General features: G+C 38.8%; 1 protein-coding gene across 1 annotated transcript; it reads right to left on the reverse strand.

The window, feature by feature from the left end:
• Positions 1–557: 557 nt before the first annotated feature.
• Positions 558–17,851, reverse strand: gtf3c2 (general transcription factor IIIC, polypeptide 2, beta). Its single transcript, XM_079474086.1, has 19 exons — positions 17,704–17,851; positions 16,764–16,991; positions 16,430–16,646; positions 15,784–16,063; positions 15,576–15,652; positions 15,386–15,463; positions 15,217–15,315; positions 14,888–15,115; positions 14,674–14,785; positions 14,338–14,449; positions 9,220–9,251; positions 7,596–7,725; positions 7,349–7,493; positions 6,215–6,376; positions 5,725–5,812; positions 5,531–5,650; positions 5,297–5,455; positions 3,070–3,177; positions 558–1,436 (listed from the first exon to the last, which is right to left on the reverse strand). Exons 2-19 carry the CDS (start codon positions 16,945–16,947, stop codon positions 1,215–1,217), a joined length of 2,553 nt encoding a protein of 850 aa, XP_079330212.1. The 5' UTR covers positions 16,948–16,991; positions 17,704–17,851; the 3' UTR covers positions 558–1,214.
• Positions 17,852–18,168: the final 317 nt, after the last annotated feature.

Here is an 18,168-nt window from a genome sequence, read left to right on the forward strand (position 1 = left end):
ACCCCGACCTTTGTAATGTAAGAGGTAGTCGTATTCACAGAAGGCTCCAACTAAGTTTACTACGCAAACTGCTATCCAATCTGCTATCCTGCTATCCGTTTACTTACAAGTCTTCAATGCGGATCTATGGACAGAACTGCAATATAATATACATAACTGGGTGTATAAATACCTTACGTTATGAAGCGTTATGTTTCCTTGCATGCAATTTTAGTGAGCCGTTGGATGCAATTTGCAGCCTCACCGCTACATGACACTAAATTTCCCTGGACCTTTAATATAACATTTAGTATATAGAAAATGCAGTATATATAATGAAATTAAGATTTTGAATGCCGTTTCCAAATTTAAAGCAGGCTGAATTTAGATACATTGGGACACTTTCACATTGATATGGCCACCTAAAAATAAAAAAGCCTAAAATGCCCAAACATGCCAAGACCAGTGAAGAGACCTTAAAATGAAAATTAAATTCTGTCCTCATTATAAGGGAATGGTCATGCCTAGTCTCCATTAACTTGCATCTTATTACATTTGAAAAAATGTAAGAGCATTATGAAATTTTGCAAATCAGTGACACTGACAGAACTTTATTTTTATTAGAATTTCTTTAACACTTAATTTGACTCTGGTATAAAGAACGCATAGACAACAACAGAATGGAGATTCTATAAAGTGATGGATGTACAGTATATAGACAGAATAATAATGGCCGTTGATGCTGCAGAAATAAAATTGACATTCAGGATTAGGAATGGTATCCTTTACAACCTCAAGCGACGAAAAAACCCGACATGATTGATAGACAGATTAGCAATCGACTAAATGTCAATCAAATGAAGTTTAAATTATAATACAACATTTGACCGAATTCGGCCGGAGAATATCGGTTCTCAAACATGACACGGGCACTATAAGTGCTGACAACCTCATTGTCCACACAGTCCTTATAAAAAGAACCATATTTACACGGAATTTCAAAAGGGTTTAATCTATGCGTGACATTAAAAAGTAAACAAAAATATAAAAACAGATCCGTATATGCACAAAGGCTAATATCAAAGTACTTTTTGCAATATAAGTTAGCGGTTAAAATGAAGGCGTGTCATCCATCATTTAAAAATATAACTCTTGGAAATAACAGGCTATGTATATCATTCCATGACATCAAAGATCAAGTCCATCTCTGGGCTGAGTGGATGTTAAGGTGGAGACTAGCACACTTGTACCGTATCAGCAGTGGTGTGACGGACAGCTGTCGCCGAATCCTCAGACTCCTGTGATTGAAACATGGCGCTGAATTGAGCTCGAGTCTCGTGCAACAGCTTGACCATAACGGAGTTGCTCAGACCACGTACACAATGGACACGCACCAGACCCGACTGACCGGCGGACAACACCCAGTTATAAGCATCCATGTTTGGGTTGAAACGGACCTGAGACAGAAAGAGAAAAGAAAGAGGAAAAACCATAAGAAAACATGTGAATATGTTACTAGCAGAAAGAAAGGATCATATCAATATTTATTCATTGATCAAGTAACTGAACAATAAGCAAGATAATGTTTAGCATCAGTCATTGATCACCAAACAAAACTCTCAAGAGTTTGTCTGGGTTTATTTTGGGATGTTGACCGTCTGGCTTTACGTTACATTGTTCTTATTTATTGATGTTTGTTTTTGGTAACATACTAGGCAAGAGTTCATTTTGGACCGGGTGTATTTGCATTCATTGTGTGATTCATTCATATTGATTATTGATTACAAGAGTCTGCTTAACCTTCTACTCCTGCACGTCTTCTGTGGGTCAGTGAACTTTACTGCGAGCCATAAACTCTTTCATCATCACAGATCTAATCGTTCTGTACAGGACTCTCTGCTAAACAATATCACCCGATGGAGGACGCTGAGCTACGTTTGGGTGAAATGTTAATAGGCCACATGCCACATACATTTAGGTCATCACTAATTCAGGTAATGCATTTTACAGAGAAGTGTTATTAAAGAAATGAAACTGGGAATCTTATTTAAATAACACATATCTTTTCTAATCTACGCAGTACTGCTCTCCTGACAACACCCACTTTAAATCCAGAAAGACATTTTCTTAATTTTACAGGCCATTAGCCTCTTTCCATCATTTTGGTCCACTCACACACACACACACACACACATAGACGCGCACATACACAATGTTGGGTTTCCATGTTTTAATTTACAAACTGTCTGTTGTATCCCCTAACACTTAAACCTAAACCCGCGCAAACCTTTCTGCGTTTGTACACTTTCACAATAAACATTTTGTTTCCTCATGTGGACCAAAACATTTCTGGTATTTAAATCTATGTTGGGACATTTGGTCCACAAACAAATCCACGTTTCTCTGCGTTCTAAATGTCAAGTTTGGTGAACTCTGCGAATTCGTATCACCTGACGACATGTGACCAATAGAAATGTTTTGGAGGAAATGGTCATAAAAGCACACAATTCAGTTTTGTACACACATCTTTTAAGTAATAAAGTAATGAAAACAACAAAAACGGAGCAATTACATCAGAATAGTGTTTAATTACCGGCAGAACAAAATAAAAGACCTTTTTAAAGCAACATTTTCGTTTTTTTTATTTACTATTCATATGCATGTGTTTGGTAAAAGATAATTTTTGTATTATTCTGTGAACTACTAACAATATTTCTCCCAGACTACAAATACATTTTTTTTCTATAAGCATTTATTTGCAGCATTTATTCAGACCTCAAATACTGCAAAGAAAACAAGTTCATATTCCCTTTTAAGCAATACAACAGTAATATTTGTACATGTACTGTAATGTAATTTAACATGTACCAAAATGTTTTGTTATAACCTGGATTTTTAAAAACCTTGGGACGTGTCATGCTGTCAGTCTTTCACATTGCTGTTATGTCACTCCGGAGGTTTGATTTTGTTTAGACACTGGACTACAATGGCCACAATATGTCTAGAAATGCTGATTAAATAAAAGATTTGAATGCTTTCTTAATTTTCCCGCGGCTTTATATCTCACACAGCTGTACAGTTACATCTCACCTTGTAAAGTGCACTCAATGGCATCTGATCCACTTTCACGATGCCTTTATTCTCCTGTTTCTGTAGGTGCTGCATCATGGGCCGGCTTTCACATTTAGAAAAGTTCCCCTTAGAGATAAAGAACAAATCCGACAGTTATAGGAATTACATAGCAAATAGTAATAATACAAAAGCATCAATTTAATAAAAAGATTTCGATCCAGCTAATGCATTTTCACTTGCAGTGCAGACTTTTGAAGCCTGCCGTATGTTGTATTGATCTCAATGCAGAAAATAAAATCAATTACTCGCATTAAGCAGGCGATTAATCGCGTGTTAACAAAGAACCTTGCAGGTGTTTAACTCCTGCAGTTGATCAAACATAGTGGCCCTTTGCTTTCTAAAAGCATGTGTGTGTGTATAGTGATGACTGAGGAGACTTCAATTAGCTCAACTCAAACAGCTCTGGCTTTCTCCAGACCGCGACCCCAGCGCGGACATGTGCAGCGGGCCGTGGACGGAGGGGCGATTGGGATGGAGCGCTGGAGCGTGAGACGCAGAAACAGATGGAGATGGGGGGTGGTACAGCCTCTGGGCGGGCATGATTTTAAATTAATGAAGGGTGCAGAACTTAATCAACATATAATCCATGAGATGCGGGACGAGTCTCGGAGGGATTTCAGAGAGCGAGAGACCCCCAAGGTAACATTCCCAGGATTCTGCATTTGCTCAGGTGTGCTGGGAAAATAACTAAGCCAATAAATCCAGTTCGGCTATGAAGCCGGCACAGTCTGTGTGTAATGATCTGTGGAATAGGCTGCAGCATGCAGTAGCTATCAGACACAAAACACAAAACACACGAGTGGTCGCAATCATACGTGCGCTCACTAATGGATTCTTGCATGCTCTTGCAAAAGCATACATACTGTACAGACGTCATACTCTTTGACCTTCAAACACGCAAAGTAAATACTGACAAATTGCTTCGTTCGGAGAAAGTGAGTGTTTTGTTCGGTTTTGTCATAAAAACAAAAACACAACTGCTCTAAATTATCTTTAGGAAATCGGTTTAATGTAAAGGCATAGTTCATTGAAAAATTAAAATTCTTTCCACATTGTCATTTCAAATCTGTATGACAAAAAAATATATTTTGAAGAATGTTGGTAACCAAACAACCATGGTACCCATTGATTTGTTTTGTGCCTATACAATAGAAGTGACTGGGCACCGCCGTTGTTCAGTCACCAACGTTCTTCAAAATATCTGCTTTTGTGTTCTGCAGAAGAAAGAAAGTTATACATGTTTGAACTGACATGAGGTAAGAAAATAATGACAGAATTTAACTTTTGGTGAATTATCACTTTAACAACCAAGATTTTATTTTCCAGATATTTCGGAACATAAACATGATATATAATAATTCAATGTATGCACGGCCACTTCCGGTTTAGGCTCAGTTGTTATCTAACTTCCGGCGTGCTAACCAATGCGTGCTTACAACCAATGCTTGCAATGCATCTGCAACGTTATAATGAGCTGCCGTTAGGACACAGCAATATTGAGACATCGCACTCATTACTACAACGATGTATTGATAAAATATATAAAGCAGGTATGCAACAAAAGTTAATATATACTGTATATATAATATTATATAATTAAATGAAATCTCTAGCTAATCAAAATATGTGAATATAATATGCGAATATGTGAAAAAATACCATATGTTTGGGGGAGAATGCTTTACCGGAAGCCCGTGTAAAACTGAGATATGGGCGTAAATACATAAGCAGCAGGGCGAGCATAGAGTGAATTGAGCCAGAAAATAACAACAATTAAAGAAAAGGTTTGGTCTTCTGTCTCATTATTCACAATCGTGTGTAAAGTTAATCTCAAAATCCACATGACGTTCAGGAACTTGATTTGTGTTCCGAAGATGCCGGGAAGTCTTAATAAAAAATAACAACATTTTCATTTTGAGATTAACTTTTCCTTTAACTTTACACACGATTATGACTGAAAACTGCACTGGGTAACATGAACTCAATTCCGTCAATCATAATTTAAAGTGAATCCTCAGTCTCTTACACACAGTATCTGTTGCCAAGATGTGTGACGGCCTCAAACTTAAGTATCATTGTATTGATTTAATCAAAGTTTCTATCTGAAATCAGTGCATTATTACGCCCCAAATACTATACTCCATAACCCTAATTCAAATTGATCTCATGTCATTGAGTTTCTTACCAGGTCCATGTCATGAAAGTGAAGATAATACTTTCTGGTCGCTCCTTTGTAGCTCTGTGGCTCCTGTCCGGGAAAACTTGGCTTCTCCACTTCCTCCTCCACCACCTCCTCATCCCGCTGACCGGGTTCAAACGGAACCAGGTCGGTTCTGTACACTGACTGTGGGGGTCAAGCAAATGGTTATATTAGGAAAAGGTTTACCTTAAATATGAGGAAATTCAACAAATGACATACAAATCTTCGTCGTCTGAGGCTGCTGGGGTCAACGTTCATTTCAGGAAGCAAGCTAAGCACACAGTCTCCACCGTTGTCCCCAATAACAAAGGAATTCAACCAATCAGTCATAGAAATGCTCTGAGAGAGGGACAGAGAGGAATATTATTTGTTTCGTCATTATTAAACTTATGACACATGAAACATCCACTTACCCAAACAGTGGCTTTCCTCGGACAAACAAAGAAAGGCTTTAGTCCAACGTAACCTGAATCAAAATAATGAACGCCATGTTGTCCAAACCTACACACAGCACAGGACCATCATCACAAATGAAAACATACACAGTTCACCCACAATTGAAAATAGTAGGAAAAATGACAATGGTAGTCAAAAGTGCCCCAGACCCATTTGCTTTCCTACATTCTGCAAAAGACCTTCTTTTGCGTTCAACACAACAAAGAAATGTATGAAGCAATATTTCCTACTATGGTAGTGAATGGTGGCCAAGAACTGTTTGGTTACAAGCATTCTTCCAAATATATTTATCTTACAGGTATTTTGAAATAGAACAAAGAAAAGGCATACAATGTAACAAAGAAATGTTTTCAGATTTGGAAAAACTTGAGGATGAATAAATGAAGACATTATTTTTATTTTGGGGTGAATCGATTTTTAAAATCTGTTTAAAAGGTATGTGCTCACGTGGCATAACAATTTTCTTGACCCATCAGGATGCCACTCCAGAAGAGAGGCCAGTACACTTCAGTGGTCAGGCAACGCTTCACAGACAACAGAGGTGTGTGGGTTTTCTTCAGGTCCCAAATTTTAGCCACGCGTTCATCACTGACGGTCACCAACATTGTACTGCACAAGAATATAGGATCGAGACCCATTGTTTTCAAGATAATACATGTTATATCTTGTAAACATTGCACACAAATCTGACTTGGTTTGTTCAGGCAGCGTTCATGAATGTGTCATGTGTTCAACGTGTCATGAATGAGATGATGGTCAATTTTAATATCAGTGGATATGACACGGATATTAGGAAAGTGTCACATGGAGAAGTCATGGGATGCTTGCTATAGAGAATGTGAAGCTCACGCCCTGCATTTTATGTTGCAGTTCCGCCGGCTGCTCCGCCATCTTGGGAGGCTCATACTGCTCCGCTGTTATTATTGTTTTGATAGGTACCGTTACTTGTTTTGTTTGATATATGGAGAATTCGAAGGTGAAACTACCATGGCCTTTTCCAGAACGACTCCACGTAATGTTATTGTAGTTTATAATACAGCAAGACAGACCTACCATAGTTATATGACTTAATCGCACAAGAAAAAACAAAACACTCCATTGAACGCAGTAGCAGCCTGCCTCCCAACATGGCGGAACATTCAACACGGCGTGATATCGATTGACAAGCTCTATACAGTATGTGTCTGAATTGTACAAAAGCGATGACATTCGAAAAAGTCTCGGGCACATAAAAATGAATCTGGACTTCACAAACCCCTGTAGCGAGCGAGATAGGGTGTCATTTTCTAAATTAACTTTTTTAATGCCATTTACTCAAATCCATTATAAGGGCACAGTGCTGTAAATTTATGTGCTGAAGCAGGCTGCTAAAGCGAATGAACCAGGACCGCGTCAGTTGAATGGTAATGTATTTGATCAAGACTACGTCTGTGTTCTAAATGAATAAGCCGTGGTGGGGGGCTGAAGTATTAGAGCATAAAAATTTCATAGAAAATGTCTTTGTTACAGATATTCATGTTTTTATGACTGAATGAATGAATCAGATGCATTGTTGGGGTACTCCATATCAGTGACTCTTACCTGGAGGCTCTGCACCAGCACAGGGTCCGGACGATGTCATTGTGAGCTAAAAAGCAGTTGTACGGGTAAAGAACGATACCTCCATCTGGAGACCTGACTCTTAGAAGTGAAGACTTACTGCAGAGATCCCACAGAGCAACCACACCTGAAAGGAGAAAGTAAAAAGACACATGTTCAACATTGTTGGTTTGATTTGAAACACAAAGATATTTAAAACAGATCAATGGATAGGATGTATATAAATCACCATCACTGAAGCCGGCAGCCAGGAGGTTGTGTGGTTTGACATGGAGCCAATCCATCGCAAAACACAGGCCACTTTGGCTTTTATGATCTGCCTGGTTGGAGCCCATTTTCAAAGTCAAAACACGCTTTACCTGCAGACGAACGGCACAATAAAACAGACTGATATATAGAGCACTCCAAACCAAAGGATTTTCAAGTCATTCAGGATTACCGGGTAAAGATGGTATATTTGGCTACGATTTGAAGCAATAGCAACAATACATTGCATGGGTCAAAATTATAGATTTTTCTTTTATGCCAAAAATCCTCAGGATATTAAGTAAAAATCATGTTCCATGAAGAAATTTAAATTTCCTACCGTAAATAAATCAAAACTTTATTTTTGTGAGTTGATGCAGCAAAAATCAGCGAACAAAAATAACAGCCTACAGATTTTGCAACTACCCACTCAAGTTTGGTATCTATGGAAAGCTTAGAATTTTAACTTTCGGGTTCATCTACTCTCCACAACGTCTTTACAGTGTTAAGCTAATAGAGAGCGTTAAAACAAACCTTTTTCTTCAAAGCAATGGCATGCTACAGCGCCTCTGATGGACAACTTTAAAACCAAATTTTCTCAATATTAAGATTTTTTACACCCTCAGAATCCAGATCTTCAAATAGTTGTATCTCAGCCAAATATTGTCCTATCATAATAAACCATAGATCAATGAAAAGCTTAATTATTTGGATTAGTTAAATAAATTTAGATTGTGCTAACCTAAATTGTCAGTTTAGAATAAAGATGCACCGATATAGACCGGTTCATCGGACGCGCGCACGCCTGACCCCCAGTTAGATTCCGGTTTGTGTTTGACTAGTTTTTTAACAATATAAATTAAATACAATTATAGATTGTGATAATATCAATTTGTATTATTATTTAGATCGGACAATAGTTTAAAAACATATCTATACTGTACAGGCCGATATAGTAGGGAAAACATCACCAGTCTGATGTTCAATATTAATTGTCATTATATGAATTCGTAACATTCAGAAAGTTCCGAAATATTAATTAAATCTTCAGTTAATGCGAGTTATAATCACAAAACTATCGATTTTAGTATCGGCAGAGATCACACCGAATAACCGGCCATCGTATCGGTGGATAAAATAGTATCGGTGCATCTCTCGTATAAAAAATATATACATTTAGTTTTCATTACTCAACAGTGAATCTTACTGTAATCTACTGTATTAGATTTTTGATCCTGCACTGTACTAAACTCAGTCCTCCAAGTTACACTACTTTACATTTTCCTTCAAGCTTTCCACCATGACAGCTAATTTCCATACGATCATATTTCGGCTGAAAAAACTTTCGGTTTGACAGCACATCAAATAGACCGGAGGAGCCCACCTCACAATAGCTTTAGTAAAGTCACTTCAACTGTGAAATGAATCTCCAGTGAAAATTACCCGTAAGTGTCCGTCTAACATTTCAATGATCTCTGGTCATTCTTTCTGCAAGTCAGATGCTTAAGGTCTAACACAATGTGTGTTATGCGTCACTTCATGAGTCTAAGGCTGAGGTCTTATCTGTTAGCATGAGAGGCTTGACGGCAGAGTGGATATTGACCTACCCGGCATATCAGCGGCGCTTTGCTGCCTTCACCTATTGGAAAACACATAAACGTGTTTATCAACGCTGTGCACTTACGGATAGAAGCAAATGACATGTGACAATGTATAGAGGAAACTAGATGCATGTTTTCTCTCTGTCATTGTTTAGGGTTTTTTTGTACCATTTTATAGTTTATACTGTATACCTACCAAGAACAGCCATAGTTTCAGTTTTTCATGACCATTTTTTATTCAAACTGAACATATCACTTTTGCTGCTGTGCCTTTAAGACTGTATCTAAGCCTTCCATTTACTGTATTTTCTTTGGGGGGGGGTTTAAGTCCTTTTAACATTAACCCGATCTGGCACAATCCAAGCAGTGTGTGTGTAGGAGACAGACAGCTTGTATGTGTTTGTGTATGTGACAATGTGTTTGTGTGGATGGAGAGAACAGAGATGATGAACAGCCGCGTGGCTCCGGGTCGGACCCATACGCCACGATGAAGGATCGATCAGTTCGATAAAGCAACCCACCTCTGATTCACTCATTCAGACGGCGCATCAGACAGCCCCGACCGGCGGCCTTTTCTCCAGGCTGACTAAGGTCAGGTTTTGATTGACAGGGCGCTGAAAACGGTTGTCACGTATTCGCCTGAAATTCATGGCTTCGAACACTAACAACTGCGTAGCAATGCATCTTTTTTGTCATTTCAATTATAGATCCTTGTCTGATGAAAACAAGCCAGTAAATTATCTCCATTGAGAAAAGAGGAGCCTCCGTCTCTCTCACGTACCCTTATGGACATCCTTTCACCCCAGGCAAAACCATCAACATACCATACTAATGTACAGCGTAATAGAACACTATACATACTGTAACCAACAGTCTTATTTCAAATTATTCAAATAAACACAAACACGACAACAACGTTATGAAAACATGAAATTAGAAAAGCACATCTTTCAAACGCAGTCTGACAGTCTAAGAGCAGGACTCAAGTCTGTTGGCCGATTGACTCCACACTCACTGATGAAGGTTAATCCCCCGAGGTTGGAAAGGAAATCTTGACCACATCTCATTGCTGGGTCACAGACCAGAGAGTCAGAGAGAGTGAGATTCAGTAGAAAGAGAAAAAAAAGAGGCACGAACAGTCTGTCAACAAGAAATACTTTAAGAGCACATCCCGAGGCCAATGTGGAGATGTTAAACTGTGTGAGAGGCAATTTCTGTGGTAATATCAAGAGAATAGAAGAACACAGCACAGCGAGTGAAGAAGAACAGCTTACCGAAAGGTCAGTCTGCGAGATTTTTAGTTGGATACTATCCAACCAATTCAGAAAACGGAAATCTATATCACAAAGAAAGAGAGAGTCCAAGAAAATGTCTGAACATGTCTAAAGCTGCCACGGGTGTTGTGTGTTGTGGGTGCTTGCTGTGCAGTCACCAGGTTTTGTAGATAGTTGGTTGGTGGATTCTTATTGAACCGAGTTTAGTTTCTAAATTGCATTTGTAAAACAAGCATTCAAAAGTCTTTCGCCAACAAAGATCAGCGACTTTTATGACATCATTCTGCACTCTGCAAAAATATCAGTAAATGAGGTAAAACTGCATTCTATAGAGAGATATCTTGTGCAGAGATTACGTAATTTTGCAAACCCGGAAGTTAGCGCCGCGCTGGTTCCCTTTGACCAAAAGCCTTAAAAAATAAGCTCTGTGATTAACAAAGGTTTACGATATTTACACATTTTGTCTATCAAGATAATCTTTACAAATGAACATGTTATTTTTGAAGCCTAAATACAATTACAGACGTTAAAGCTAACACGTGGCTTTAATCAGACTACTTCTAACTGTCACCAACAACTAACCTCAAACAGTTTTTTTTAAATGTATTAAAAACGTTTTCCCTGGTAAGTAATAACTCAGTGAATGAATCCTCATCCACATTTGTAGAGATCTGTGCCCATGTTGTATTATTTGTGAGAAGTATATGGGCGATGACATCTAATGTCACAGTCAAAGGATGTAGTCGCTTTTAGCAACTTGTTACCATCCGCCGTTTTTCAGACACAATAAAGCTTTGAGAACACAAGCGGGTTATAACTGGTTCGTTTTATGAAAAAGATTAAAACTAAATATTTAGGGTTTTGTTAACCACAGATCTTATTTCAGGCAATTTCCCAAAAAAACATTCAAAAAACCCTTAGACTTTGGGGCCATGGACCTGGAAGTGCTGAAATGCTAACTTGTTTCCGGGGTTTGCATTCAAAAATACGTCTGTGGCGAGTCTGCGGCTCCCTGTAGGCTACATTTATAAGGCGAGCGAATCTGTATGTCCCGGCCTAACGTCCTGCGTCAGTGAAAATGATGTCAACACATCCAACAAGGCAACCCATTTCAAGGTCTATCAGTGGTATAGATCAATGAATTAGAAGCTCACACACAAAAGAAGCAAGACACTGGCAACCCCCGAATACAACAGAGATTGTTGGATGGAGAGTGGCTTCTTATCTCCTAGAGCAGAGCCCAGGTCTACAGCATCGACGGCCCCAGAGGGACCCGAAGAACAGAATGTGGTGGCCACTTTATCAGAACTTTACCAGCGCAGAGGATGAATGTCTGAATGATATATAGTGCACCCGGATATGAAATAGATCCTGTTTATTAGTGTATTAATGCTATTGCAGAGCTCATTTTAGTTGATAAAACTGACATCAGTTTCCAGTCTACTGGATAAACCACAAGCTGGCACACAAAACAGAGCGGTTCGAACCCTGATCAACAACTCTTTGTTGACCTGTAATAAGTTGCTTTAAATGAAAGTGTCTGCTAAATATTTACTAACATACCAATAACCTACACGACGGTTCCGACATCAATAGCTCAAATAAAGCACACTGGGTTAGAAGGAGAACCCATAACAACAGTTAGCGCATCACTGCCGTAATAGAGGGGACGGCTAATGAAATGGCTAAAGCTCGTACGGGCAAAACAACCCCCCTGCGTTTTTATCTCTTTCACTGTGACTGTGATGAATGTGAAGCCTGGGAGGGTAATCTTTAGCAAACACACACAGACATGCACACGCACACACCCGCTACGAATAATGCGCGTTTAATGCCACGGCGTAGAAGGGAAGAAAGAGGAAAACGGGGAATGATACAGCGGATGGCAGGTCATCAGTTTGTTTCTAACGCTCCCCGAGGACAGTTCATTATGGGCTGTCGTGGGACAATCAACACACAATGGCGTTTCATCAGTGCTTTTAGCCTTAAGATGTGCGATCCGAGCTAAATGAAACCCTCCCGTGCACCTACGAGTGTTATGACATCACACATTCAAGTCTGACACAAAATAATAGATCAAATAATATCAATACATTTTGAATTAAGGAAGGATTCGTTTTTTCTGTTGTCTTGCAGGACGAGGGTCTACATTCATATTCTGTAGTATTAGCTCCATAGGTAGGGCATTGCATTTGAAGCGCAAAGGTTATGGGTTCGAATCCCAAAGAATACAAATACTAACATACTGATGAACAACATAGCTTGAGATAGCTTTAGTGCACTAAAGAAAAGCAACATGGCCGCAGAAAGCGCAAGGCACACTTTCCGCTCTGCATTCAGTGGACTTTCTAATGTGCTAAAAATGACTGAAGTTTAAATGAATAAATAGATAAATGTACATATAAACAAACAAACGAATCAGTAAATGAATGAAACAACAGATATTATAATAAAAATATATTGTTCTCACTCCACATCAGTTCTCTAGTGATGAGTGCGAGATATCATGGTGTATAGGACACTTGTTAGGGTGTCAGACTTTCGTGCTAAAATCAGACTACCTTTATCGCTTCATTTGTGCATTTATGTATGTATTTAAGTATTTCTTTATTCATCCACTTTATTTATACACTTTATTAAGTCATTTCTTATCCTCCATAGAAAACAATCCGTTTGTGAGGTCATGTGAGGGAAAGAATATGCTCTGATGTAATACACGACCACGATGTCTGATTTTATTAATGCAACGATGGATGATATATATTTTTATACAGTATATATAGTTCACTGTAAAGAAAAATGCACAGGGAAATTACAAAATTTCAGTCGGGTCCTAAATTGCTCTCCTGAAATCAAAGTACATCCCTATGAATGAATGCAGCCTCTTCACATACAGGATCCTCTATAAAAGCACATATCACATTTTAGTCACTGAGATACACCTCTTGCACTTTAAGAAGGAGAGGAGATCGAAAGAAACTCTGGGTTTACCAAAGAAAACCTGCACTCGACCAGGTTATGTTCACAGAGTAAGTTACTATGGTTACTGATAGTATGTAAGAAAGTATAAGTTGCTTCTCTTTTAGAAAGGGCTTCAGTTACCCCGCTTTCTCAGGTTTGACATGCCTCGCTTTCTGAAACGGAAAACCCTGAGTTTCCCTCATTTCAGGGTTGATATACTTTCTGAAACGGGCCCCAGTACACAGACGTATATTATGTAAACACAGACTTTTATTCTGTATTCGATTAATCACGATTAATTGTTTGCCCTAAATTAAACGTAATTGTTTTGACGCAAAATGGGATTGATATACAGTACATACACATTGTGGCTATATATTGTGGTAAGTTATAATTGGATGCATGATTAATGAGATGTGTTCGTACTCCTAAATGATTTGTTCTGTTTCAAGCAGTTTTACGTTTTTTTGAAAGTAACCAAGCATTTAACACAGGAAAACAATTATCATCCCAGTTTGTTTAGAGGTAATGGGACACATCATTATTTTCCTTGGCTCTGGCTACTGTATCTGGTGCTGCCCTCTTCTGGCAGTACAGACACATTGCACATAATATATATATATATATATATATATATATATATATATATATATATGATTTTTTTTACAAAAAGGTAGCTCACTTCACATGCAAAGTCTAGTAAATTTCAGGCACAGCAGCAAAGAACATCCTGGTTATTGTAAAAGCTAGACAGGTGGTTTAAAACTAAACAAAAACTCAACCATGACTGTTTTGGTGCTAAAAACACTCCACGTTATAGGCAGAACTAATGGAATAATGTATAATATAACCACATTTAAGAAATAAGAAAAGCCTATATTTAACTTGCCTTTACTTGGGTAGTGTGATGCAAGGGCTTGTGGGTGTGGAAGACTGTAGACCGCAATAGTTCCATTAGCGAAAGCTGCAGCTAGAAGACCCAATCTCGCCAACTGTGGAGCCTGATAAACAAGAAAATATATTTCAATAATGTAACACAACCATAACATGGTCGATACAATGGACTCCACTTCGGCCGAACTCTAGTGAAACATAAATCTCCATAAACAGCTACAAAAAAAGCGAATCAATTCAAAGTCAATTCTCAAAACCTTAAATGCACCATCCGTAAGATGAATCAAATGTATCAAACTCGTCATACTTAAATACTTGCTAATCGTCTTACCTTTCTGTTGCTGGAGGGCAGTTCCCAAGCCCCCGCAGGACACCACTTTATATTCCAGATGCATCCGTCATCTACAGCCAGAGCGTACGCTAGATGAGCAACGGTCGAGGGTCTGAGGTAGGTAAACGAAAAAGTCACACAACATTTTCGTTTTAAAACCAAACTCTTCAATCCAATTGACTGAGCCAATTTGTAAATCTCTTATCACGTTGACCTGCTCTTGCACTGTAGCTCTCCAATATCCCACAGCTGTAGTAAGACAGGCCCTGTGTGCAGCTTATTGATTTTGTTTCTGTCGTCCATGCCCTTGTGGCAGTAAATGGCAGCGTACTGTTGTGGTGCCGCCCCATCCGGACACGGGCACCACTCCATGGACCTCACAGGACCCCCGACGAAGAACAGAGAGTCCCAGCGCTCGCTGTGATGTGGAAGGGATTCAAACCTGGAAATTAAAAGACGTTTGTTTTAATATTAAGCAATAGTACGAGAGACCATGTAATATTGTAAATAGTTAGCAGTAACTATATTAATGTGATATTTTACCTTTTAACTCTTTGCAAATCAGTCTTTCCTTTAAAGGTTTCTCGTGTAAAGGTAAAAGCAGCAGACTTTTTCTCTTGGGGTAAATATTTCTCAGCCTCGCTGTTAATCGAGAGTTCAAAATGAGCACATCTTTGACTTTATAGATATTGCATGACATCATCATCAATACCTGTTAGACAGGATATGCCAGTCTCTAGCAGAAGGTATCCACTCTGGAAATACCCAGGGGGAGAGGTTTTCATCCCGACTAGCAAGAAACATTAGTACATAAATGATAAGAAACATGAAGACACAGTGATGCTGATAAGACAGCCTTCTATGATGTCACTTGGTCGCCATAATGGGCATGAGTGACTTACAAATCTTTGTTGTTACGAAAACTGTTCCAAACAGGTCCCATGGCATTGGCAGCCAAGCCATTTGTAAGCATGCCATGCTGAAAAGTCACACAACAAAAGATTTATAAAAACACAGAAATCGCATGTGAAAACATTCAGATTTGTCAAAGGCGACCTAATGGAATATAATGTTCACATATCTTCACGAAATTCAGAAAGGTATGCTTACAAAATGTCCCCGGGACGGTCGACTTTTGCACTCTTTGACCCTGACAAATTCTGGCTCGGAGTCAACTTCATCTTCACTGTCTCCCTCATTCTGATCATCGTCTGGGGCAAAATCCTCATCATCGCTGTCAGAATCGGGTGCTTTTCTTTTCGTTCCCCTCCCTTTTCCCTTTGCTGGCTTCTTTTTCTCGACTGAGCTTTTAGATTTGGGAGTATCTTTGGTGGAGACCTCTGAAGGACGATCGTAATCCTTGGCCAGGGTGTGGAGATAATCCAAAGCACTTTACAAGATGAAAACAAAAGAACAATTTTTAAGTTCTTTGGTTCATGTTATTACAGAATTTGCTAATTATTACAACAAATCATTCTTCATTTAACTTTACTTTGTGTTTTATGCTTCCCCACATTTATCTTAACACAAATCATTTGTAAGACATTTTGGATTTTCAATTCAACCATGTTTTCTGTTTCTGAGCGTGGTGTCTGGGATAACAAGTTCAAAAATGAATGTAAAAAAATGAAATATTTAATACTTCTGTTAACTAGATAAAAATATCTCCAATATTTCCAAATATTTAAACAATCCGATTGGGTTGTTATTCAACGTTCTTTTTTGCACATTTCGTCTTTATGTTAAAGAATCGTACGCTTTAGCAGCTCTCCTCTGTGGTCGCCCACTAGAAGTTAGTTCAGAGGTATCAGCGTTTGCAGAATTCTCATGTTGTGGTGGAGTCTGTGGAACGATCTTCTTTTCCCTCCTTTTGGCGGGTGTCTTAACCCTTGTTTTTATTTCACGACGCCCTGGTTTCTTTTGGGTTTCCTTTGTATTAAATGAGCTCTCATGGTCCACACCCGGAGTCTGACCTGAGAAAGACAGTCATAATAAAACACTTCAATGATGTTCTGTGTTCTGTAGACTCATTTCACTGTTACATTTCAAAGAATTGTATTAACATGAACTAGTCAGATTTGGACACATGCCTGTATTGGGTGTATCATGAGAAGACCTCATCTCCTGTGGCTCTGAAGAGCCTTCTACACCCGAATCCTCAGCCATTCCTACGTTCTCGTGGTTAACCGGCCCTGGCTGGTTCTCTGTGTCCTTTTCACAGGGTAAACCCATTGACCCAGCTCTCTGCTCGCCCGTCAGGGCAGCCTTGGCCATTAATACCTTTTTCTTTTCCTTACGAGCGCCGCAGTCAGTACAGTCTAGAAATAAAGAAAAACACTGACATCAAATTTGAGTGCCTGAATTAAGGATTATTTATTTACATTCATGGTGCTCCGAGTTTCAACGATACATCAAATACTTTATTTAAACTAAACTAAACTGCAGGAACAAATTGTTATCAGGCAAGATAAATATAAAATGATATGATACGAAATAAACAAAAAGAAAACACACTTATAGCACACTTAAACGTAAATAGTAGTAGTAACCTGCGCATGCGCAGATTGCGCACAGGCGCTTGTCCCAGCACGACTGACTTTAGCGTGCTAAGTGTTTTGACAGCCAATTTTTCCATACATTTTTCAAAACAAAATGTGAAATGTAACAATACGTTGAACGAATAGATCTCTTACAGAGCACGACTTTTATTGTATTTTATTATATTAATGCATAACTGCATTATATTGTACTGACACTGATGTGGCTCATATCAAGATCATTTTCTGACACGCGTCGCATGAGTGCAGTGTTTTAATGAAAACACGTTTTGTACTGTATGTTAAAAAAGAAATAACGTTACTCCACGGACTGTAAGGCCGCACCAAAAAGCACAGGAAAGACATGGGCATTTTCTCACTATTGATGGCTTTTAACTGTGGCTCAGTCTGTTTGTCCGCTGTTCCGTTCAACACAATTCACGCGGTTCGAATCCAACTCGAAGCACTTCGGCAAAAACAGTAACCAACTCACCGTCTCCTGACGCCCGCTGGATTCGCTTTGATCTAAGGCGAATTTTCAGATATGCGTTTATATGCTGCTAATCGACGAAACTCTCTGGCTACCGCGTTTTTGACATATTAGCTTACAGTCGCCGCCATGTTTTAATGTGTGGCCTCGTTGGATCACTACCGCCCCCTAGAGGACGCTTCACACAGTGAGGCTCCAAATCCGTGTGTAAATCCCGGCTGACCACGGGGTGGTATCAATGGGGTGGAGAAAGTCTACGATCAAATCTCTGATTTCTAAATGTTTACAACAATTACAATTTAGTACGTTTTTATAAGTTCACTCTTATTATAACATATTAAAAATAACGTACGGTTGGTAATTATCATTGATCTATTTTAGGCATATACAACTTATTCTTACTATGTACCTATTAAAACTTTTTATTGATAATAAACTTTTCAATTATGCTATTAAAGAGGCGTTTGT

Source organism: Barbatula barbatula (genome assembly GCF_947034865.1).
Source record: "Barbatula barbatula genome assembly, chromosome: 15".
NCBI classification, from domain to species: Eukaryota; Metazoa; Chordata; class Actinopteri; order Cypriniformes; family Nemacheilidae; genus Barbatula; species Barbatula barbatula.